The sequence below is a fragment of the Idiotropiscis lumnitzeri genome, chromosome 17 (genome assembly GCF_059441095.1).
Source record: "Idiotropiscis lumnitzeri isolate Australia: NSW breed Sydney's pygmy pipehorse chromosome 17, RoL_Ilum_1.0, whole genome shotgun sequence".
NCBI classification, from domain to species: Eukaryota; Metazoa; Chordata; class Actinopteri; order Syngnathiformes; family Syngnathidae; genus Idiotropiscis; species Idiotropiscis lumnitzeri.
In genome coordinates, this window is record NC_142407.1 from 13,732,509 (window position 1) to 13,757,025 (window position 24,517).

The 24,517-nt window shown below is 45.2% G+C and overlaps 1 protein-coding gene across 2 annotated transcripts in view; it reads right to left on the bottom strand.

Annotated features, from left to right (window-relative positions):
- Positions 1-1,976: 1,976 nt before the first annotated feature.
- The window catches only part of tmem132e (transmembrane protein 132E), a 162,277-nt gene continuing 139,736 nt past the window's right edge, over positions 1,977-24,517 (bottom strand). For both annotated transcript variants that reach the window (XM_088278804.1, XM_088278803.1), the window contains 6 exons: positions 24,321-24,513; positions 21,984-22,127; positions 14,810-15,015; positions 9,425-9,704; positions 7,437-7,631; positions 1,977-5,937 (listed from right to left, as the gene is read on the bottom strand). In XM_088278804.1, coding sequence (XP_088134930.1) covers positions 4,843-5,937; positions 7,437-7,631; positions 9,425-9,704; positions 14,810-15,015; positions 21,984-22,127; positions 24,321-24,513 — 2,113 coding nt within the window. In that variant the 3' untranslated portion in view covers positions 1,977-4,842. The remainder of the gene's footprint in view (positions 5,938-7,436; positions 7,632-9,424; positions 9,705-14,809; positions 15,016-21,983; positions 22,128-24,320; positions 24,514-24,517) is intronic.

A 24,517-nucleotide genomic window follows, 5' to 3' on the forward strand; every position in this document is an offset into this window, starting at 1 on the left:
TGGCCGCAAACGCATCATGGCTAATATACGACACATTTCCCGCAACATTGCGGCCATATTGTGCACGGGGGCGTCATTTATTTACTCAAGTGCAGTTGAGGGACAAGCTGTTTTGGAATGCAAAGACCTTTGGACTTCTTTGGGAATTTTTTTTATAAAATTAAAGTAAAAATGTAAGTAATCCAATTAAATGAATACTAGTTAACAAAAAAAATATTTTTTTAGCTGAGCTACTGACTATTTTTGCACGACTGGAAGGTTGTCCGAACTTTGTAATAAATAATATCTGAGCCATGTCTCCTTGGTCCTTACAGGACAGGGCACGTTGACAAATGTGTGTGCTGCTTTCTAAAAAAGAAAAAAAAAAAAAAAGGGGGCACAGGTGTTCATAAAACATGTATGGCGACTGGATGCAGCGTGTCGCTTTCTCTTGGCACAAGGCGAATGCTCCGAAAGAGCTTGGAAGTCATCGTTTTATTTTATCCAGGAGTCTTTTCAACACCAAACACACACACACACGCACACCCGCACACACACCCACGCACACACACACACACACGGACAGAAGATAAATAAAAAAGCCTTGAAAGTGTAATCATCAGGATAGAGAGGGAGGCTAAGCTTCCATTGATCAGGGTTCAAACAGGTAACACTTGACAAAAGATGTCTTTAAAGTGCAGCCCGGCTGGCCCTGCGCGATGAAGAATGCCTCACTTGTCCTTGGTTGTAAAACTGCAAAGCTCAAATAAAAACAAGGGAAAATAGGTGAAAAATAAAAATCACCCCCCCTGTTCGTTTCACTGAGACGGGAAATAAAACCTGAGGTGCTCGTGAGTTGAAAGATGTTATTACAGACTCAAAGGGGTGGTTAGAAAGAAAGAAAGAAAAAAAACCACACCAAGAAAGCTACTTAAGAATCAAGCTGATTGGATAAAAGCTCAGAGAATTGCTGCTGTTGCCGTGACAACCCCAAACAGCTACTTTAAAAGTCTATAATAATCATAATTGCATGAACACCTTTGCATCTGTGCAAATATAAAGCTCATTCATTTTATTAACTTTTAGCATTAATTGACTTATTTACATTCGACTGATCCTTCAATAATGCATAAAGTAAATATAAAGCCGAAGTGTAGTAGGAGCATTGCAGCAAAAAAAACAAAAAAAAAACGTTTTTTTTGTTTGTTAGAAGGATCATGGAAAAAAAAAAATACCAATTGTTAGCAGAATAAGTCAAAGACGACAAGTGATTTCTCTTTGCATTCGTTTAGCAGAAATTTTCACCCAAAACGTTTTTGCTTGTTGGAATGATTGAAACAAAATTTTGTAAATCCCCCTTGCTGAATTTTCCCCAAAACTACGCAGCAGCTTTCTTTCTTTGGTTACACAAAAATCAGTTTTCTCTTTGTGACTTTGCGTGAGCTTGGCATTGTGATATGTTGTTGCTGGAAGCCAACGAGAAGAAAGTTTCTCAGCGGGATTTACACGGACGGGCGGCCAAATCTGACATTTACTGCTGATGCTTTATGGCGTTCAAAAGATAGTCAGGCCGTACTGGGAAGCATCTTGACGGGTGATCACAGCCCGTCGCAACGGGACAGCTTTTTTTTCCCCACTGGATAAAACAAAACACACACAAAAAAATAAAAAATAAAAATTTAAAAGCTTCCATGACACGTTTTGACATTTTGAGGTTGTTTTGCTGTCTTTGTCTCCCAGTTAAACTATTTGGACTCTGTTGCTAAGCAAAACAGCAGCACCTACCATCAAACACTAATTGGGGAGAGGCCCAATTTATACATGGAAGATCATAGACAATTGTTTCCTCATTTGTTGCCCCAAACCTTTTTGGGGGGTTAGTTTTTTTTTTTAAACAGGTTTATACACAATGCCATAATGTGTATGAACACTTCAGACTTTTTAAATAAGTTTGTTCTAGTTATGCCGAGAAGAAAGAAAAGCCATCACAGCTTGAGTGCAGTATTGCATTTTCTTTAGTATTTGACATATAACGGGAAAATACAAGGATTTGCTTCCAAGAGAATACAGGAAATAGATCAGTGCTCTGTACATGAACATGGTGGTCAGTGTGGCGGCGGTAGCGATGAGGACCAAGTTCCAAGTATCAGCTTGTAAGAAAAATATAAACGAGTGCACCCGAGTAGCATTACAAAAAAAAAAAAAAATGCAAACAAGGCAAGAACATGGAAGAACCAAACATGGCAACTTATTTACACGAATGCGTAAGAAAAACAACCCCCCCCCCCCCAAAAAAAAAACAACGCTCGAGTGAAAGCTGCGCTTCATCTGTACAGCAGCCCGGCCGACGAGGATTTTACGGTGAACACAGAGCAGCCGAGTTGTTTAATTCTTCGTTAGTGAACAGACGAAGAAGCCTACATTCATCCTGAGAGAGCAAAACGCGACAGACGGGCTCGGAGAAATCAAAAACTTGAATGTTGGCAGATGCATGCGGAGAACCAGAAGCCCTTCAAGCCGCAATCCGGATATATTCACAAAGCTGAATGCATGAAAGTTTAAAAAAAAAATATGCTCCACATTGCAAAACCTTTTCCATTCACGTGTGTTGAAATTCATTTTCAGGGGCCCTGAAAAGCCTCAAAACTCACCAAATGTTCCTGGTGAAAATGTTCTTTGGCCTTCCTGAAGATGACTTATGTGGGGAAAAAAATGAGTGGAGTGGAAAGGACTCCAAACCACTTTCACACCAAATTGGTCGGACAAAGAAAATGTCAAGAACCCACGGGCGAAATTGAACAGGAAGTTGGCCACTTGACTTTATTGGAGCAATTTGGCCTGACATGGGGACGTTGGCCTGTTTTATTGCCACTTCCCCCCCCTCGTCCGTGCCTGCTTGCTTTCATTTTCTTTACGTCTGTTGAACAGAATCCACGGAAGGAAGCAATTTTCCAACGTGGGTCTTGGACTCCAAAGCATCTTTCGGCAATATTTGCATCATTCTATTTGTGTGCATCAGCGCTACGCAGGTTAAGTTTGTTTATTTGACTTTATGCAAATAGCGGCAAGGCTAAAGGACAGACGGAAAATTAAAGTGAACTTAAAATTTGCATTTTCTTGAATCGGACTGTGCGGAGGTGAAGGTTCTCCCGGCGCACATTGCGCCACGCAAAAGCGATTTCCTGAAAAAGAAAATTAAAAGGAGATATGTGCTAACGTCCGCGGGGAAATTAAATTAATGTAGCAAAAACTTAAGTCGTTGCTCTCCACTTTTGAAGACTTTCAAAGCAAAAATGTGTCATCTGACATTTGGAGCGCTACAGAAGAACAATTCCGGATTGGGCCTCTCACAAAGCCTCAGGTGCCTTGACGATTAAATGTGGCTAATTATTGCCACAAAGAAGGGAAGGCGGGGAGAGCAAAAAAAAAAAAAACGTATCCAAGCCCTTCGATGCTGTTTGGAATGAAAAGGAAAAAAAAAGTGATGTGACAAAAACATATTTCATCTCCTAGTTACTTCATTAGGCTGGAAAAAGGGGCGCCGCCACTTTTATGAGATTTGAGGTCGTCGGCCTTCAAAGTGGGACACGCCAGCGCTAATTAAAAGCGGGATTAGCTCAGCTGCTGGTGGTGGCTTTTATTCAAATAACACTTGTTTTGACATAAGTGTGTGTTTTATATTCTCGAAACCTGTCATTTTCCCGTTCTAGTTTGAAAATGTTACATAACGCACCCGGCAAACCGCTTGAGCGTCAATCGCTCCCAGACTAAATGTAAACCAGATTAGAAATAAAATTGTTTGTGTAACCAGTATTGCATGGAACTTGGATTAGCAGCATCACATGTAACCTAGGCAACCCATAAATATTTACTACCGGGATGGAAAATTGGCCAGATGACACGGAGACACACAGAATAGCCTGCTTGCTACTCAGATGACATTTAAAACAGTGACCTCGGCTTTACGTGACCTGCAAAACAGGCAAGCCATAAATTAGGGGTGCACCGATCCATCAACCGGGATTAGCAACGATGTACGTAACTTCGGAGGATCAGTGATCGGCCCAGATGACATGTGCCCCAAATACGGTGCCAACCAGATGGCATGCGAGGCACACAACGGACCCAGAGTTTCCGTGACACGTAACCCGTCATATAGGCAAGCCTTACTTACCTGCTACTCGGATGGAAAATGATCCGGATGATGCGTAAATGACGTGACGTGCAAACAAGATCGCATGAGCAGAAAAATTAAAGGTGACGGCGCCTCATCCTCACCGGCCACACAAAGCTGCTTGCTACAGATTGGACGCTACACTGCCTCCAAGTCTCCAGTGATACGAGTGACCGTGGTTGTAAGGCATTGGACCAAAGGGGGGGGACACAGGGGCGGGGGGGGGGGGGGCGATGGGGACCATAGCAGTCATAGTAGTCGGTGAGTGCGGGGGGCTTCCAACTGGCCGTGACACGTAGAAAAATGTAAGCAAATGATAAGTGACACGAAGGACAATGAAGAAAAAGTACCTACTTTGGCAAAAAAACAACCAGAACCCAAAAAACAAAAAAAAAAAAGCTTTTTTTTTCTTCTTTTTCTTCCGAGAGTCTTTGACAGTTTTCAGTGCTTATCAAAGGCCTCTTTTGTTTGCCGCCGCCACCGCCTCTCGTCGGGTCATCGAGTCTTTGGCTTCCTTTCTGCGGCCGTCTCGTTTTCTGTTGTTTTGTTTAGTGTGATAAGATTACAGCACTGTGCAAACTAAACAGAACAAACGAACCAAAACGACAGTAGGCCTTTGCTTTTTTTTTTTTTTTTCCCTTCCCAAGTCTGTGATAAAAAGGAGCCTCCACCCCACCCGGAATGATTTCTCAGGCGATTTCTTTAATTCTGCGCATGTAGTCATGCAGTTCCTCGGGGTCCTGGAAGCCCATGTCCTGACACACCCAGTGGATGTCCTCCTCGTCGGCGACGGGGATGGAGTTGTAGGGCAGGTCCTCGGTGGGCAGCGTGCTGAATGTGGTGAACTTGACCCGCTTGCGCTTGGACGTGGGCGAGCTGGCCTCCTCGCCGCTCTCCTTGGCCGAGCCGCCCGAGCTGCCGTCCCCGCGGCCGTGCACTTGGCTCTGCACGCTGGTCTGCGAGCTGCCGCTGCTGTGGTGGTCGCCGTGGCAGCACGTCTGGACGCCCTCCAGCGGGTTGGAGGGGCTGTCGGCCTGCTGCGGGGACAGGTCGCACTGGGCTCGCAGCGGCTGGCCGTTGCCCAGGAAGACCCAGTGGTGCGAGTGGTCCATGTTGACCTGACCCTCGGGCGGGATGCGCTTGTGGCGGTACTTGAGCACAAAGACGATGCAGTTGATGAGAAAGACCAGGATGGCCAGGCAGAAGACCCCCAGGAGGGCGTACATGCCGATCTCCAGGTCGGTCATGTTGCGAGGCGAGTGGACAAAGTCGTCTTCCTCTTCCTCCTCGTCCTCCTCCTCGTCCGTCTCCGTGGGTTGCTCCCCGTTGCCGGCCGTGGGGAAGTTGGTGTAGTCGATGGGAACGCTGGCCGGCTGCTCGTTGGACGTCTCGTAGATCCTCACGCCCGAGTCGGGCGAGCCCGGCGCCGGGCGCCCCGTGACGGGCGGCGACTCCGCCTCGCTGTCGGCGGCCGCCTCTTCGTCCGAGTCGTCATCGTCTTCGGGGCCGAAGCGGACCCTGACGAAGACGGCGGCCGAGGCGATGACGCTCTTACGTTTGGTTTTCTGGCAGGCCTCGCCGATGGTCATCTCCACGCGCACCAGCTCGCCGGAGCCTTCGCCCTCCGCCACCACCACGGGCCAACGCTGCTGCGGCTCCTGCGACACCGAGACCACCTTGTCGTCCAGAGTGGAGGCGTTGAAGTTGTAGTCCTTGGGATCAAAGTACGTCAGTGAGGCGGCCGTGTTGTCGCTGAAGACCATCCACACCGACAAAGTGGCCTCCTGTCGGGAAAAGCGCACACATGACGAGAGATGCGACAATTAATCCGCTCCTAATCGATTATCAAATGAGATGATTTTTGAGAATGGATTCATAATTTAGAGACCCAAAATGAAGTAAAATTTGGGAAAATGCAAATATATACTTTTACTTTGGAAAACAATGAACAATTTATAGCCAGTTACGGAATCATAAGAATGCTCAGGAGTATTTTCTGCACTATCAATCCGATTCATTGATCAATCATCAAGACAATTGCGCGAGCAGGAACTAAAACAGGAGGGCAAATATGAAAGAAACAGAACGGCCGCGACAATTCGTGTCTGGAAAACTTCCAAAATGGCCTCCGTCGTATAACGGGCGGCTTTTGCGTGCGAGCAACAAGCAGAATTGACAGACATGAAAAATGTCGCGGAAAACTTGAGAGGAGACCTTGATGTCTCTCGCACTCACATCAAGCGTGATGGAGGACGTCGGAAAAGTTTCCCAGACAATCAAATGGCTTTGAAAATAGCTGGCGGAATCCTTTGAGAGGACCCCCCCGACTGACTTTTATTGCACCCCCCACCCTCGCCGCCAAGCGGCCTCGGAGACCACTTAGAACAATACATTACAATAATTACATTTCAAGGTGGCCGGCAAGCGGAAAGCAGAAAAAATTGCAATTTAATGCCCGCCTCACTCGACGCCTGCCCGCGACGTGTGTGCTCGTGCGTGCGTTGCAGGTTTTTCACGCACGGCGCTCGAGGTGACGAATGGCTGCCAACGACTTTGTAGTTTGGTGTGGAATCATTTTTGGTTTTTAATATTTTCTGTGAATAGACAACCTCCTCATTTGCAACGGAAATATTCTATCTTAGCTATTTATTGTAACGTGATGAATTTATTATCATCAAAGCAAAAGATTTTTCTTGCAAGGCTCCAACTTTGCTTTTGTAAAATTACTTATTTTTCACTGGCAGTATTTCAGGTTCTAATTTGATTCAATGATTCATTCTCTTTCTTTAAACATGCTAATTAATTGGAAACGAATGTCCTATTCAAACTTATTTGAATGAAATGAAATTGAAAACATAATAATCAAAACTGATCCTCATATATTTTTGAATTACATAATTATTTTCAAAAATTAACTTTTTTCCTCAGAATATTTCAACTTTGTCATAAAATAAAAAATAAAAATACAGAATTAAAAAAACAAATGTTTGACTTTATCATGATATAATATTGCCACTTAATCTTGATCTAATCTTATTTACTCAATACCATAACCGTGTTTTATAACATGAGATTTTTGGCAAAATATTAGCAAATGTCAGAATTTAATTTCTCAGAATTTATGTCTTTTTTTGCGTGCCTTTGTCCCCCCCAAAATATAAATAAATAAACATCATTCTCTACATATTATTTTTTAAATATGTATATTTTTTTGATTTGGGATTTTTTTTTTAATGCTTTTCAAGGGTGAGAGGCGAGCAACAGAGGGCGGTCGCCCGCATACCTGCTTGAGTGTGCCGAGCGTCTGGAGGCCGGTGGCCTTGGCAACCAAGGTGTGGCTGTTGCCGGGGCTGGGCCGCAGCGCCAGGCTCAAGCCCGACACGGCGTGGACGCGCAGCTGGCTGATGGAAACTTTGTCATCCGTGACCGAGAAGGCCACCTGGCCCAGCGCCGCGTCCACAGCCAGAGGGGAGTCCACCTGCAGAAGCACACAAACGTTAGCATTCCACACCACATGTTCTTGTAGTTAACAAGAATGAACAAAATAAGTTGAACTCGCTACAGAAGTCTAAGGTCCATTTTTGCTGGGTTGGCATTGTATCAGTTGATGAAATAAAAACGAGAGTGCTTTTTAAGACTATGTTCACATGTCGCGGATGCTTGTCTTGTCTTATGTCCATTATTTATTTATTTATTTTTTACAGTGCGCTCCTTTCCTTTGGTGGCATTTGCAGACTGCTGCAAGTATTGACTCCAATTGTTCACATAATTTCGACACTTTAAATGCTTGCAAAAACAGTCGCCGAGCCAGATGCCAAATAGACAAAGATCGATGGTACGCAAACCGCCGTTTACGAGAGGCCTGCTTTTTTTTTTGTTTTTTCCCCTTTTTAATGCATGAATTGATTTGATCCCTCTGTTGCACGGTTTTCACCTCGGTTAGCATCCGTCCAGCAAGTCCATCTTTCACATTTCAAAACTTTGCTTCTTGACTGTCCAAGCTTGTGGCATGCGTGTGTGTGCAGGTGTGCGTGTTAATTGTCACATGAAGCGTGGCTGATCAATTTGTGGCTCCTCCCAACACGATACATACATGTGGGGACACGACTGCACGGCTGCCTGAGTCCAGTTGCATAAATGTTGCGAAGCTAGCAAAGTGGAAAATGACTAATTCAAACGTTCGCATGGCGGGGGATACGTTCAAGATGCACCCGCCAGCGGTGAAAATCCCCAAAAAGTTCCGGAAGAAAACTTAACGTTTATTTTTACGTGCAACTTGAATTATATTCAACGCAAACTTTGCACTCACAGCTGATTTTTTTTCTTTGTATGAAGTGAAGTGATGACTTTAATTTCATGTTGCCAACTGACTGCCCATTGCACAACATTTTTCTTTCCATTGTAAAGATGAATCTGTTATCGGAGCTTTACTCGACCCAAAATCAGAATGGACCGAAACAAAAGTCTGTATGGGTCCGGACAGAATAAAAACAACATTCTTGGAGGGGTCTCTTTGTTTGCATGCCACCGCAATGACGGCACGGACGAGTGACCGGCCGGACTAAATTTGCGAACACGCCATTGATTTGTCAACGGGACGCGCCACATCTGCAGGCGGATTCGCCCGCCGGGCAGCGTGAGTAGATTGCAAATGATCAATTACGCCTTTTAAGATGATGGACTGGACGCACGTCTTGTATCTTGCCGTTCCCTTCCGTCCATCCATCAGGACTGCGCCTTCGTCCCTGACAGCGTTAAAGTGTCATCTCTCACGCTGTTCCAAACTTTCGCTTGCCTGGCTTGCCTCCACTCCCGTCCCCGCGCTCATATGTGGCGACGCCCATTTTATGAAGTACCTCTGAACCCATCTCCATCGACGCCTTTATGTGCGCTTGGACGTCTTTTACAACGCTGACTTTGACATCAGCGGCGGCTGAGCCAGCACCAAGGCCGAGTTAATTGCGAGAAAGGCTGGAAATGATGCGGCCGAGCTTAAAAATGTGTCGGCAGCGCGTCGTCGTAAATTATTATGACGGCACGCCGGCTCGCTGGAGATGAATTGCGTCTTTGAGCATTGAACATTTTCGCCAAAGTTTTGGTCGAATAAATGTGTCTATGGGTAAGGAGACAAACTTTATCCAGGAGGAGACTAAGGGCAGCAAAGTGGACTGTGTGGCGTTTAACACCAAGCATTAGTATGACTTTAAAAGCATATTTTTCCACATTTGTTTTCACTTCATCCAAGGGGAAACTGAGGGCAGCACATCTAACCTTTAAGACGGTGGATCCCAGCTCCAGGCCGACCAGGACCGTCCTGTCCACCAGCTCGGCCACGCGCGGGTCAGCCACCTTGAGCGAGTCCTGGACCAGGTCGGTGACGTCCACCTGCCAGTCGGGCCCCAGCATGGTGATGACCTGGTCGGTGCCTTCGCTGGACGTGGTGTGGAACTGCGTCAGGACCTTGACCAGCGCTCGCTGGTACTGCAGCGTGCAGCCTCGGCTCACCCGGCGATCGTCCTCGTCCTCCTCGGCGTCGCTGTCTCGGGTGCTCCTGGACAAAATCAAGAGGGCCTTGTTTAATTGAGGCTCGTTTGGGTTCGCCCACAGCGGAAGAATGTGAAGTGATACCGCACCAGAACTTGTGCGGATTGATCTGTTCTATACCTGACAAGAGGGGGTTTGATGATTGGTGGAGGAGGTGGGGGGGGTTTAAGGCCGAAATGGTACAAAAAGTAAGACACAAAGTCACTTATGACATAATAGATGGTTTGAGAATTTAGTAGGAAAAGTAGAGAAAATCCTAAATGCCCATGTACATTTTTTGTTAGAAATGCTACAATGTGCAATAATAAAATAGCCACTGACGACATTCGTAGGAAATGACGTGACTTAAATCAAACATGGCGGGAAGTAGGACATGCACAAACTCACCGATGACATCACAAATCGTCCAGAAATTTTGTAGTAAATGGACAAAAGAGAACGGAGACCCCAAAAAAGAAAAGTTGCCTATCAAAGTGCTGATGACATGCTCACAAAATTTCAGATGAAATTAGACAAAAAATATGAGACAGCATCACTGAACATATCATTGGTCAAATGTGTGCCAGGAAGTCATCATTTCACTCAATGAAAAGTTGGAAGAATCTGCAAAAAATAAAAAAAAGTCTTCAATGGACAAAAGCACCCGAGCTATCAATATTATTGACCCGCCCACCAGCACTGAGCAGATGGCGGCCCGCCCGTCCGTTATTTATTTTCTTCGCAACTTTGCAACATCATCTTTCTCCGGCTTCTTTTTAGCCACGTCAAAGCAGCACTCCGACACAAGTGCGTCTCATTGCAGCCGCTCCCCGAATCTATACGGAATATCTAAGCGGGCGCCGACGCGCATCCCGCCTGTCGAGGAGGAGGCCCGTAAAAGTTTGCCTTCCGCGACTCAAGCGGCTCGGCCTCAGCCAGGGAAGCGCCTGTCACATTAAAGCCCGTTTGGATGAAATTCACGAGGCGTCATCATGACATCATCGCAGGAGGAGGAAGCGGCAGCCTGTCAAGTTGCGCTGCGGCAACTCATCCGAAATTGTCGGCCGAGGACGCAACTGGCACGTTTAACCTCACTTTGTCCAAAGCGAGTCCGGAAAAACAGCTGCTTATCGGCTGGCACGAACTCCAAAACACCCCCCAAAACATCAAGGCGGGATAATGCGACGGTGGAAGAGTGCCGAGCGAGCGTCTCATCAGCGTTATGATGACAAATTGTGAACGGAGCGCAGCCCCTTAAGAGCAGATGGCGCCTCGTGCACGTCTCAGCGTTTGGCAGCAGCTGCCTACTTTCAAGACGCCGCACGTTCGCGTCGCTTAGTTTGGACCAACATGGCGAGCGGCGCATTCGCAGCATCGCTGATGAGACGACAGCCAGTTTAAAAACAAAACAATTCTTAAAGCACGCTTTTGGTACGATTTCCTGCAAAAACATTGATGATGGCATCGCGACTTTATGATGTACTTCTTGTTCACCCACTAAAATCTTCCTGAATTTGATTTCTTCTTCCACTCTATCCATTCATGATGTCATCATGGACTTTATCCCTGATGTTTTTTTGTTGTTTTTTTGGACCAGTTCTGATTAAATTCATAATGACCATCTCAGATGACTCGATGCCAGTTTACCGTGCGTCTGCGCGCCTGGCTGTCGTCTGGGATTTGTTTAGCGTCTGGTGCCATTCAAACAGGAGCCCGCGGGACGCCGTTCGCCACTGTGCGCTCAGGTAAGTGAGTTTGGTGGACAGCAGCAGACCGCCACCACTCGGGAGTCATTCGCTTCAAAACGCAGCGAGACGCCAAGACGTCCGCTGCTCACAGACTCGGGTTTAGTCTCCCCCCCCCAAAAAAAGCTTGATATTTTTTTGCTGGGCCAGAAGACTGCTGTCTCATCTGATTATTGTCTAGCGAAGTAGCGAATAATGTTGCCACTGACTGTAACAAAGAGACACTGCGGGCCAGGAGTCCTCGACGTCGTTGCTGTTGTTATTGCTGCTGCTGTGAGAGTGAGTGAAGGTCCACAATGCGGCAAGTGAAGGCATGACGGGGGACGCGATCAGACTGTAGGCTAGTAAAAACCATCCAAGTGAATGCGGAAGTGATTATAGAACAGTGTTATGCCACAAATGGTGAAAATCCACACTTAAGTAAATAATAAGGGTTATATACGTCACAAGATGGCGTAAAAGCACTACTTTTAAATTAGACATGGCTATGGCCTGCCTAAATGAGAAGGATATATATATATATATATATATATATATATATATATAAGGTAGTTTCATAATGTTCTGAATTTATTGTTGTGATATGACGACATCCTCGTCGTGAAACTGAGTTGCCCGAGCAAGTCTTCTTTTGGTTTCCGCTGTGATTTTATATATCTTTCCATTTTGTGACCGCCTGAGTGAGAAGAAGCACTATAAAAAGTGTTTTAATAACTTTAAAAGTGTTTAAGGTGTGTGGGAGGGGTAAAACATTTTTTTTTAATAGGTTCTGTCTATATGGCAGAAATCACAGGTGGTTCTGGGAGGCATCCTCCATGATAGAGAGATCTTCTTCACTGGATGAATATGTTAGTGGGAATATTAAACAAAAAAAATGGAGCCTATGCAATATGTTTTGCAGGCGCTCAGGGTCGTTTGAAGCCCCCCTGTCCCTGCACGAGCGCCTAAAAGGCGCCGTTTATATTCAGCGTGCATCCAAGCGCTTTGGGTGGATGGTGATGAACTCCGGCGGCGAGGACGGCAGCCAAGCGCCGGCGCGCTCTTAATGCCGCCATTAAACATCTCCTAAATGAAGTGTTGTGGGCCTGTTTGTTACCGCGCCGCACATGACTGGCATGCCCGAACACCTCCACGCCGGTTGTCATTGGAGCGACGCCCTTAGATCTGGAGAATGGAACTTTTTTTTGTCATTTTTCATACTAGCCACAATTTTGTCTTGAATATTTTGTGTTCATCCTCCTACACATTAGCACGCTCCAATTTTTATGATATAGAGTAATAATTACGGTAGTCGGGGTAGCCGAAGTCAAGCTATGACATAACGAAGCACCTTTTGTCTTCTTGTAATGCAGTATTCCACCACAGGGGGCGACATAACTTACATACTGGTGCTTTACTCTCCCGTTGGACGACGTTTATTTTGTCTGTGCTGTCTGAAGTTGACTTTGCGGCATTTGCGCTTTGGCATGACGGCAAACAGACAAAGGAACGCATCTTTTTCCGTTGACTGCACGGCAGCAAGAAGAAAAGATGAAGCACAATATCTTGCCGAGGTCGCAATTCACCGAGAGAGCAACCGAAATAAGCAACATATCTTCCCCCGTGATTTCTCTCTGGATTTTTTTAACTCTGCTTTGGTAGGATGAGAGATGAAGCCACATATCTTTCCCTCATTGTGCTCGAGACGATAAACAGCTGCAGCATGTCTTGCTGCCTTTGTGCGCAAAATGGCAAACAGGTGAAGCAACCTATCTCGTCTTCGGTGACGTCAGTTTGCGCTCAATTGCGCAACGGCAAACGGACGGCTAAACCAACGTATCTGGCCTCATTTCCCGTTTGGCAAAATAGACATCTTGCCTTCAGAGGTGGCATGGCTCATTGCTAGAGTGGTCGTTTCCCAACCGAGTGGTTGCGGGATCGATCCCCTGCCATTGTGACCGTGTCGAAGTATCCTTGAGCAAGATACTGAAGCGCCGGTTGCTTCTGATCGCACGTCATCAGCACGTAGCTGCGACAGCAGCGTGATGCGCTTTGAGGGCCGTAATAGGTGGAAAGTGAAAGACCATTTGTAATTTTATTCTAACAACAGCTGAACGACCCTTGCCTCGTTTTCTCTTTGGCTTGAAATGAACTTTTGCAAGACAGCAACATACGATATCTTGCGATACAGGAAGCTAAACACAGAGTCAAATATCTTTTCTCGGTTCCTCTTTGGAAAAACAAACAGACAGAGCAATAAATCTTCCCTTTGACGGCATTACAGCGAGATAAACGTCTGAACCGAAGCAACATGTGCTGCCTTCATTCGCATCTTGGCAGACAGCAATAAGTGGAAGTAACATCTTGTCTACATATCTTAACTTCAACCAAATGTTGCAGTGGAACCTCCCCGGGTGTCTTGCTTCTAATTACACTGAACCAGATCACAATCATACAGTACAGAACGAAATATCCTGCCTGTAATTGCTGCGGCTAAGTACAAAAACACATTTATCTCCAAATGTTAGCGTTTCAAAAAAAAAAAAAAAAAGGGGCTACAAGCTGGAACAAGAATATAACGGCGCTAATTGACATTGCTATTGAGAGAAAACAGAGACTCCTCAACTGTTGCAATTGTTTTTGAGCCCTCATCATCCCCCGCCACGGCGCGAAAAGTACTTGTTTGTTCTGAGAAGCCTGGGTACACAACCTCACGGCGCTAATGAAGTCTCCGGCTTGGCCTCGTCGGCTAAACGCGTCAGAGGGCTCCGACGCCAACATGACAAAGCGGATCAAATTGCACCTGAGAGCCTCGTTTGGCTCTGCGGCGTGTTGCGTCTAATTGGAACTAAATAAGACCAAAAAACAACAACAACAAAAAAGACTTTCAAGTGCTTTTGACATACAGGTTCAATACTCTTTGGAACAAAAACAAAGACCTGTGGAAAAGGTAGAAAACCCTTGCAATGCTAAAAATAGCTCAAATTTGCTTCAGGATGGGCGAGTACCAATACCAGCGATCGTATCGGGCCCTTACTCGATTTGTTTAGAAGGTATCGGCTACTCATGGAGGCTGCCGATACCAGTGACCAATCAGTAAGGCAAGAAAATGAAAACAAGAAAATGAAAGCAACAACAAAAAAAAATCTGCTTGTTGTTTTTGAAATGCCCAATCTATGCAAAGTTGCAAATTCACAAATCATGAAATCAAACTCTTAAAAACCTGAATTGTCCCGGGAAACCATAATACTTGTCAGGCCTGGTCTCGAGCACTCTTGATTAAAAATCCAGACTCCGCCCGAGTATCAATGCCTCCGATTCCGAGACGAGACAAACTGTTCTCGAGACTTCTGAACTACAACGCCATTGTTTCCGAATATTGTTAAAATTCTTGCGTTGGTTTTCTCACCTGCGGTCGGGCAGGATGGGGACCCGCCAGCCTTTGATGAAGCTCAGGTTGCTGTCGGACAGTTCCACTCGCAAGGGCAGCTTGGGCACCCAGACGGTGAGCTCCAGGGGTGCGCTCAGGTGCTCGTAGCTGAAGATGACCCTGGCGTTCATGGAGCCTCGCGTCTCCTTGCCGTTGACAAACACGTAGTCGCAATTCATGGAGACCTGCCACACAAAGCACGGGTAAAGGTCAAGGGAAGCAGTGCGGCTCGATATGGTAATGGTCACCTCGGCGACGGACGCCGTTAGGCCGTTGGCGATGATATACGGAGCAAGCACACGGGTGGGTGGCTGTCAATGTCGAAATTTATTTGCCGTTTCAAGGTTGAGTCTTGGTGCGCAGCAAATCTACTGCAAGGGGCAAAAGTGAGCCAATAGCAGCTCAGAAATGTCTTTCACCACAGGACACACAAGTGCCTTCAACTCACATTTCTTCAAAAAGGACGCCATTTAATGCCACCCCAAGTTCAAGTTTGCTACCAAACTAAAATTAAAAGCAAAATAATTATACATTGAGTATTTCAAACAAAAAACACACATTTAGGCTAATGCTAACAATCAGAATATGACAATAATTACAGGCATCTATTCTTTGTCCTCTGCGAAGAACAATCACGATTAGGACAGCATATGAAAGAAATTGAGGAGCATTTTCACTCATTGACTTGAAATTGCGTGGACAGGTCTACCGTATGTTTAACAAAAAAAAAAATGTTGGAAGGTCAAAAAGGAGGTCGGCCATTTTGGGGCAAATTCCAAGCATCCAATGTGTGCTATGTACTAGATAACAGCAAAGACTTTCTCCCTGCGAACTGAGCATGGCGTCAAAATTTAGATCAATGCCAGTCCTATGGGTAAATTACTGAAATCTCAAATGAAATCTTTGCTCAACGTTTGTCCCATTTACTGGAAAGCACTCAAGCCTGATTTGGGGCGGCAAGCGAGCTCGCAAGCAGCAGTGACAACGTAAGCCCCGTGGCGGAGGTACGGTAGCGCTCCATACGTGCTAACAGGGTCATAAAAGCCGTGCGTGTCCTCAAGGTCGTGCGGGTCGTAAGAGTTTACAGGGCGAAACCGTGATATTGGACGTAGGACTCGAATGTGACACGTTGGTGCTTGCCTCTGTTGTGTTGTTATGCAAATGATTCTGAATCGAAAATGGGAAGGATGAGTGATATGCAGATGAGGCCCTCTACTGGCGTTAAAAAGACAAGAACAGGTGTTGCGGTGCGTTGGCGGAGTCTCGCCGACATCATTCATCATTTTTCAGTATCCATTAAAGCCACAAGCAAGTGAGCCGTGTGATATTGAGTGTGCTTGCTTGGCTAACCGTGCCTCTGCTAATTTAATGCCGGGACTTCAGGCGCGGGTGATACACTTGACAGTTCAATAACTATCTGTAGTTACTGAAGTTCCGGGGTCATTGATCGGCTACAAAAAGACCACAAACCTCTGGCATGGGGGATCAAATTGGAAGAAGAAGATGGGATGAACAGAAAATTAAAAATACAGCAACCGTATTATAATATTCAGGTAAAAAAAAAAAAAATCATACATTGTTATCGGCCCCAAAAATTGGGATTGTATTGTGAAAAGATGACATGTGGTCAAAGAGGTTTATGCCTCCAAATTATGAAATGACCACAGGCCATCCTAATGTAAAGTCTCTCATGCGACCTACGATTAGCATCCAGGAGGCTCGCGATCCACATTGTTATGTGCCTGCGACCATCTTCAGTTGAGTAAAAAAAAACAAACATCCTGGCCACCTTGACGCTAAAAATAGTCGTCACTTCTTCCATTCTTCGTTCCCGTTGTGTTGCCGCACACGATGTCAACAGAAGATAAGGCCAACGCACGCCACCCCCCACCGCGGGCCCCGAACCCCCGCCACTCCCCTCGGGCGGCGTGACTCACAGTCGCCACGTGAAGGCGGGAGAGGTAAGGTCTTGTGGCATCCCATCACGGCGCACGCCCGCACGGATATGCGTACTGTACCTCAACCAGACACACACACACACCCCCACACACCCATACTCACACACACAGAAAAAAAAAAAATGCAACATCGGCTTCAATTTGCAATCACATAGAAAAATTACTGCACATAAAAAACACGCATTTTAATTAAAAAAAATGTATTCAAGTAAAATTAGTTTAAAAAAACATAATGCAAACAAATTTATTTTAATTAGGAAAAGCAAAATGGTAAAAAAAATTAGAAAAACAAAAATAATATTTAAAAAAATTATTAATATATATATATATATATATATATATATATATATATATATATATATACATACATACAATGTATTTAATACAGTAATGATAATAAAAAAAATAAATAAATAAAACAGACAATAAAAAATAAAAATAATGAATAAAACAAATAACTAGGTGAAAAAATTCCTTAAAGCAAAAATAATGACACAGAAAAAAAGTGAAAATCAGAAACAAGTAAATGAAATATCAGTCAAATTAGACGAGTAAAAATTAATTAAGGATCTTGCAATAAAATAAAAATAAAATAAATGCCATAACGCCAACAAAATCATGAGTCTCCATTCAAAGACCATTATTATTTTTCAAACCTTTAAAATGATTTAAAGGTTTTCTGCGGGGCAATCCAACTGCAATTCAATCCAATTGCTCATTTGTGGCTTATACTTATTTATTTAAAAAGTATATGGAGATTTTTGCTATTTGCGGGCCAGCCAAGTCCCTATCGCCCCCCCACAAATAACGGAGGTCGACGGTAAACACAAAAAAAATGAGAGAAATGAAGAAAATTGATTTTTTTTTTTAAAGAAATCTCAGCAAAATCTCATGTCTCCATTGCAAGCATTTGTGCTTAAGCGGATTGTTTTCGGCCCTGCAAAGGTCTGCTCAGGACAAGCCGCTCCTTAAACAACTGCCGCTTGTATTCGCCAGTGCACAGATGCTGCCACGCGTTAATTACCTGCTATCGCTCAAGTGGATCTCACACACGCACGCACACACACAATCTCCTTCAATTTGTATGGACGTGTCAGAAATGAATGCCATGTGAATGATATGTGGGACCAAGGAAGCGCCATCATCTCTCCTCATATTTCGACGTTTTCTGATTAATTGCCAGCCCCCAGGCGGCGGGGGTTAGCTTTTTTCTTCTCCCCCTCTCCTTCTCTAGCGACGCCGTGTTAAATGGAAAGCTGACACATGGTTCGGCATTAGCGGGCACAGTGTCGCCGCTAAGGAGCTTTCGTCGCCGTGATGGATGCGTGTTAAACGGATGCGAGTTAATTTCGCCGTGCTATGAGAACACACACCCACATGCACGCACGCACACACACGCTGACTTACACGTACATTAGCCTCTTGTTACTCGGATTAATGAGGCTGATGATGATCTGAGGCCCAGAAAAATGGAGAAGTCCCAAAAAAATGCCGGGAGATGGGGAAACTGCTTTAGGGGTTTTGTTGCAATTCAGTCATAGAAGTAGTCGCGACAGCAGCCGCCAGCGTTCGGCCGTTAAAGTCTGACGAGTTTAGTCCAAAAGGTGTGAAAGTGGCAAGCGGTTAAGTCTTTTTTTCAAACCGGCACGAATTTCTTGATGAAGGAGGGGGTGCGGTCAGATGATTGCCTTTTGCAATTTTTTTTACATTTAATAAAATAAATAAAAATCTGCCCTCAAAGCCAGTTGCACTTAGCAACATCAAATTAGATCGGCATGTCGATCAGGAGTAGACCCACAAAAAAGTCTCAAGAAGCCATATCCAAAAATGGCCATTTTAGTTTGAAGCAGCCATTTTCGGGTCATTTTAGCCTTGGCTGAGTGTCCCGTGCGTTTACTGAATGAGAAAATTCAGCCCAGGAAGCCACTTGCAGTTCGGACCACAACATTTGGTAGGCATGCCCATCATGAGTAGACCCACAAAAAAGCCTCAAGAAGGCATGCCCGAAAACGCACAGGGAGTCTGCCATTTTAATTCATAGTGAAAATTTTCAAGCGGAACTTGTCGTGCAGAATCTTGTGTGATTGCTACCAAATTTGGGCCACATTGATTTGATGCAAGATTGTGGACCGTTTTAGGTTGCACCACCGCGTGTGAGCAAAGTTTGACGACTGAATGGCAATAAAGTGTCGCTCGTTTGAAGGACAGCCGCTTCTTCCTTCAGCTCTTAATGGAATGGAATAGATGTGTGTGAAAAAGGCCCTTGGGTGGCGTCGCCCTTATTAACCCCGGCACTTTTTCATCCAGCGTTAAATACGACACAATGTGACGCGTCCCCGCCCGAGCAATCTGCTGGCACCGTGGCGGATGCCACAGCGCATTAGCGGCACTGCGGCGGAGGGAGGAGGGTGGCGAGGGGGTTGCAAAGCCACCCCGGCGAACCGAACACCCGCTGCCGACTCTAACAGCTTTCGACTCGCAATTAGCGGGCCAAATTTATCAGCGGAAAATGGCCGCGGGAGCTCAAGCGAGTATTTCAAGTGTCAGGGCCGGACTCCTTCATCAGGCTGTGTGCGGTCGTTGCGGTGAATTACGCCATCGCTTTTGTTGCCGTCGTCCAGATACACATCAGCAGACGGCGCAGTAATGCGCAACAGCCGCACGCGTAAGGTCAACTCCCTGCAAAATTGCATTAACCCGATGAGAACGCAGATTTTCCAGCCCGTCTACATGGAGGAGAGGTGTGATGTATTACCCGACAACGTGCCCCTCCCCCACACTGTTATGATGTATCCCCTGCACCTCGGAGAAGTCCGAGCCGGCCGCCCCGAACTCCATTTGCAGGAGATTAGATCCTCTGATTACCTCCCAACCACTGGATGAATCCTAGACGGAAGCCCCAAAGCCCCTCCGGATCCATTTCAATTAATAATTTAGCAATCGAGAGGAGGAGGAGGAGGAGGAGGGAGGGAAGGGAGGGGGGTATTTATGATGATTCCAATGGAGCTCAAGACAAGGCTTGAAAGTTAAAAATGGCCCTCGTGCCTCCTTTTTCACGGTGTGACATCAAACTATTAGACGGCGTAGGCAAAAAAAATGAAAAAAAAGCTTCACAATTTAGAGGCGAACATCTGTCTATGGTACCTGTTAACGATCGAGTACAATTCCCGAGTTGGAGTTTGCTCAAGACCCGCAACTCAGTCAAAATGACTGCTCCAAACAAAAATGGCCGACTTCCTGTTTATATTTCACCGCATTTTCGTGCGCTCTGTCATGATGGACAAGTACACCATATTTCTTTTTGTGTGTATTCTGTTATGATTGACATGTCCAACCAAATTTTGTGAATCTGGTTTTGGGGGCTAATTTTCTCAACTTTAGAGCTCTGGAATTCGCCCCAAAACGGCTGATACATAACAACATGGCTTGCTTCCCCTTCGTACTTGAGACTTTTTCATGCGCCCTGTTACATTGGCCGTGTCCAGCAAATTTGTGAAATTTGCCCCAAAATGGCTGCTTCAACGCAAAAAGGCTGACTTCCTGTTTGACTTTGGGCGCGGCCCCGAGAGTTTTTCATGCGTCCTGATAGACCTGACCACCCAATTCCAATTGAAATGTGGGGATTTAAAAAAAAAAAAAAAATTGTGATTGTGTTTCCTTCCCGCAGCACGAATCTCCCAGGAGAATTAACAGCTGGAAGATCTTTCCGCTATTGAGCGACGAGGCTGAAAAGTCAAAGTCTTGGCGGTCACAGTGAGTGGCACGAGGCGTCCGCATGTCCACTGAGCTCTCGCCAGCGGCGTGGAACTAAATTGGCAACCTTTACAAAAGAAGTGGAGCGATATGACCCACGTGAGGCAAATCAATCGAGTTCTCCACTTGAAAGACACTTTGAAGATGAGGAGGTGGTGTTTTGCTTTCGATCCCCCCCGATTATTTCTATTTTAGGATCGATGCTCTTGATTTTTTTTTTTTTAGTGGCCATATTGCTAAACATTTATTGAAGCGGGAACCTGTGTCGACCAAACATCTTGAGCTTGAGTCTCAAACTAGTCGAGGTTGAATCACGAGACTCGTCCGTCCACAATCGATTTGACGAAACGGAACACCGGCTCACCACCCGTTAAGCCATCAAATACAAAAAGACGGCAGTGCCTCAACTCTCGGCATGCTGGAGAAACGTTTTTATTTACTCCATTTCTCTTTCTTTTATTTTTTTTTTATATTTCGCCTGTAGCCACGGCACTAAAGTTAACAACGTGAGGGCCGAGGTACACGAGACGGGGCGGCGGACGAGCACATCGGGGAGCTTTTTACTGCTTTGGCCGCATTGATGTATCTGCCGCGTTTTATGAACTATTGATTTTATTTAAGGAATCAAATCAGGAGGACACGCTGAGAAGGGGCATCGCATCGGGGCTTTTACGCTCATGCGCCGCAGCCGCCGCGTAACCGGATTAACTCGGCCCAAATTGACTTCCCCAGCCAGACGGGAGGCGTGTTTTATGGCTGTGGCTCTCAAACCCGAGTCCCTGGACCTGTTGGGGTCCGGGAGCTATAGTTTGGGGGTCCGAAAAACAACGCACTTTAAATCGCAGCAGGTTATTTTGAAGAAGTGAATTAATGTACAGTATTTATGGGGACAGGCACACTAATCAAATTAATTTACTACAGCTACATAATTTGTTCTTGTAAAGATTTGGCCACTGTTGAATATTGCAACTGATTACGACAGGGACAATTTACTTATTTTTTCTCTCGTAAAGATTTTATTTTTATGAGAAAAAATGAAACATTCTCTGAACTTTTATCTGGACAAAATATATTGTCCTTGTAAAGATTAGAGCTTTTTTTCTTATTGAAAAAAATTTTTTAAAATCAATTCTTGTGAGTTAGGAAAATGTTCATTCTGACAAAATGGGTCTTTGTTCTCGTAAAGACCACAGCTCGTTTTTTTTTTTTTTTCGTGCTAAAAATAAAGTTCTTCTAATGTTTATGACTTCTTTCCCAGACAAGCAGTAACTAGTTTTCTTGGGGGGGAAAAAACATCTTTATTCTCATCTAAGTCATTTAGCTGAACACAGTAGTTGTGTTAAAGCAAAATGTATTTTTGACGGCTCCAGCTGTCAATGGCAGTGAATGAGTCGATTGGCGATATGCGAAGATTTGTTTTTTTGCGTTTGCATTGTGATTACCTTGACGATGTCTTCATTGGCCGACTTGCACTGCACAAAGGCAGAGACGTCGGTGACGGCTCCATTCATCTCGATGGACACCATCTTGACAGGGATGGCCACGGTACGACCGGTCAGGACGGCCGTGTTGATGATCTCTGTGTCCTGCGGGGGAAATGATACCAGACGGATCAATATATATTTAACACATTTTAATCAGGTCCAACGTATTTATTGACTTTTCTAATTGAAGTGATGACCATTTTCTTGGTTTTTCATCATCTTTTCACCAAGATGAAACTAAATGTGAAAATTGTCATAGTCATGAGTGTTGTTTTCGTGGGAAGTTGCTCAAGCACGATGGCGAGGAACTCCTGGAGGAGCCAGTAAGTCGAGTCCATTAAGGCGCCAAATAAACCAGGAAGCAAAGTAATAAACAAACACTTTGTCAACACACTCTTATGTTAATCGAGCCGCGGCACGGTGACCGGTCGATGAATAAGGTCACGCCGCGCCGCTCTCCCCCGTGCGACCAGTCGATAATCTCACCCAGCTTCTTTGTCGTGTTGTTGCGCTCCCACAACATTCCTTGAAGAAAATGCAATGCGCATGTTACATAATTAGCAAGTTTAGGGGGGGGGGGGCTAAAAAAAAAAAAAGAGGTGACATCTCTGGAAGAACTCATTAGCGGCAAAAATGCAAACGAGGTAAACACAGACGTGATGATAAACAGACACAAATAAAAAGATGACAGCCGCCAGCCCACTCTTTGCCAGTCGAGTTGTCGCGCAAGCACAAAAATCATAAAAGTTGATTTATGCAGAGAAAGGCCAAGAAGTGACTTAAACATGGACGTGAAATACTTGGGAGAAAAAAAGGGGCACTATTATGGAGAAATTGATCAAAATGGAAAGAAAATGAGTGGAAAAATGAGACGATGAAGATCCCTGGAATATAAATAGAGAGTCACACAACAATGCAGGCCAACCGGCCAGCTAGCCGGCTGAGCCCGACAATCACAAAAACGTTTCCGGCATGTCAAGATAGCTGCATATCTTATTAGCTAGAACCAACCTATCTACGAACACACCTAGCAGGCCTCCTCAGTACCAACAGCTACCAAAATAGCTGCCCCCTAACACCTAATAACCAACCTAACTTAACTCAATACCGACCTGGCTACCAAAATACTGACCTACAACCTACCAGTCGACAAAAATACAAACCTGGCTTCCCATGTAGCTACTGTCAACACCAATATAAGACACAACTAGGTGACTTATGCAAATGGCTATCTAGCTACTTAAACAACGACTGTACCTATTGAAATACCTAACTAACTACAAGTTCCGGTTCTTGCCTACCTCAACCAAACCTGACTAGCTTCCCATCTACTTAAATACGGAGCTAAAACCTACCTACCTAATTCCAAACGTTGCTACCAATGCACACGTAAAAACCTACCATGTCAAAATGCCAACTTACTTAAATACCCTTAATACCTACCTACATACCTAAAGACCTACCTACTTACTGAACTAAACAGCTGCCTTCCTTCCTACCTGGCAATACACAACAGGTGTGACAATTAACTCTGTAACCAGGAACTGAAATATTCTCAATTTATGGAAACAATAATAGAAACATACACACAGTATTTAAAGACCCTCCCTACTAATTAAGATTTTTTTTTTTTTTTTGACACAGCTAATGTACCAAATGAAGCGTCTAGTCAACAATCCCCAAAAAAGCAGCGTCCCCCCCACAGCACGACAGGAACAGGTGGGCACGCAGCCGAGGAAAACAACAACGGCGGGTTTGCGAGTAAAAGTCACGGCGGCGTGGAGTGTAAAATTTGGCACACGCGTCGGCGTACAAGACGCATGCTAATTCTCCAAATGTCAAGGGGGGGGGGCCACTGACTGGCGGGTACACGGCGAGAGCCGTATGTTTGCAGCAGATGTGCAACTCCAAGTGGAGAATGCGTAATGGGGCTCGCGGCACTTGGAAGCAAGCAAATGGCCAAAAACGAGCCAGCGTGACTTGCAAGCATTGTTTGGGTATACACACACAACACACACACGCGTAAGTACTAAATAAAAAAATTAAAAAAAACACACACAACGCCAGGCTAATGAAGCAATTAGTGTTACCTACTGTGATCATGGCAATGATTATGACTGCTAAATATGTTAACAAAAAGAAGTGATGATTATTATTAGTATTATCAGCATTATTATTTATACATGTTCCACAACAATATAACACAAGAAATATATATTTGTGTATCGATTTAAATAATGACAGGACTGTAAAAATAAAGCACGTGCGTGCACAAGTGACGTGTGCTGAACTGACCATGGCCAGGGGCAGTATGGCCTGGATGTCCCGCTGGACCACGGTGAGCTCGGTGACCACCTTCTCGGACTCGGGCGGGGGGGTCTGATCCTTATAGTCGATGTTCCAGTTGATGCGTCGCGTCACCGACAGGCTGGTGAAGTTCTCCATCTCAAAGTCGAGCTGCATCACCTCGGCGTTGCCCACCACCTCCCTGA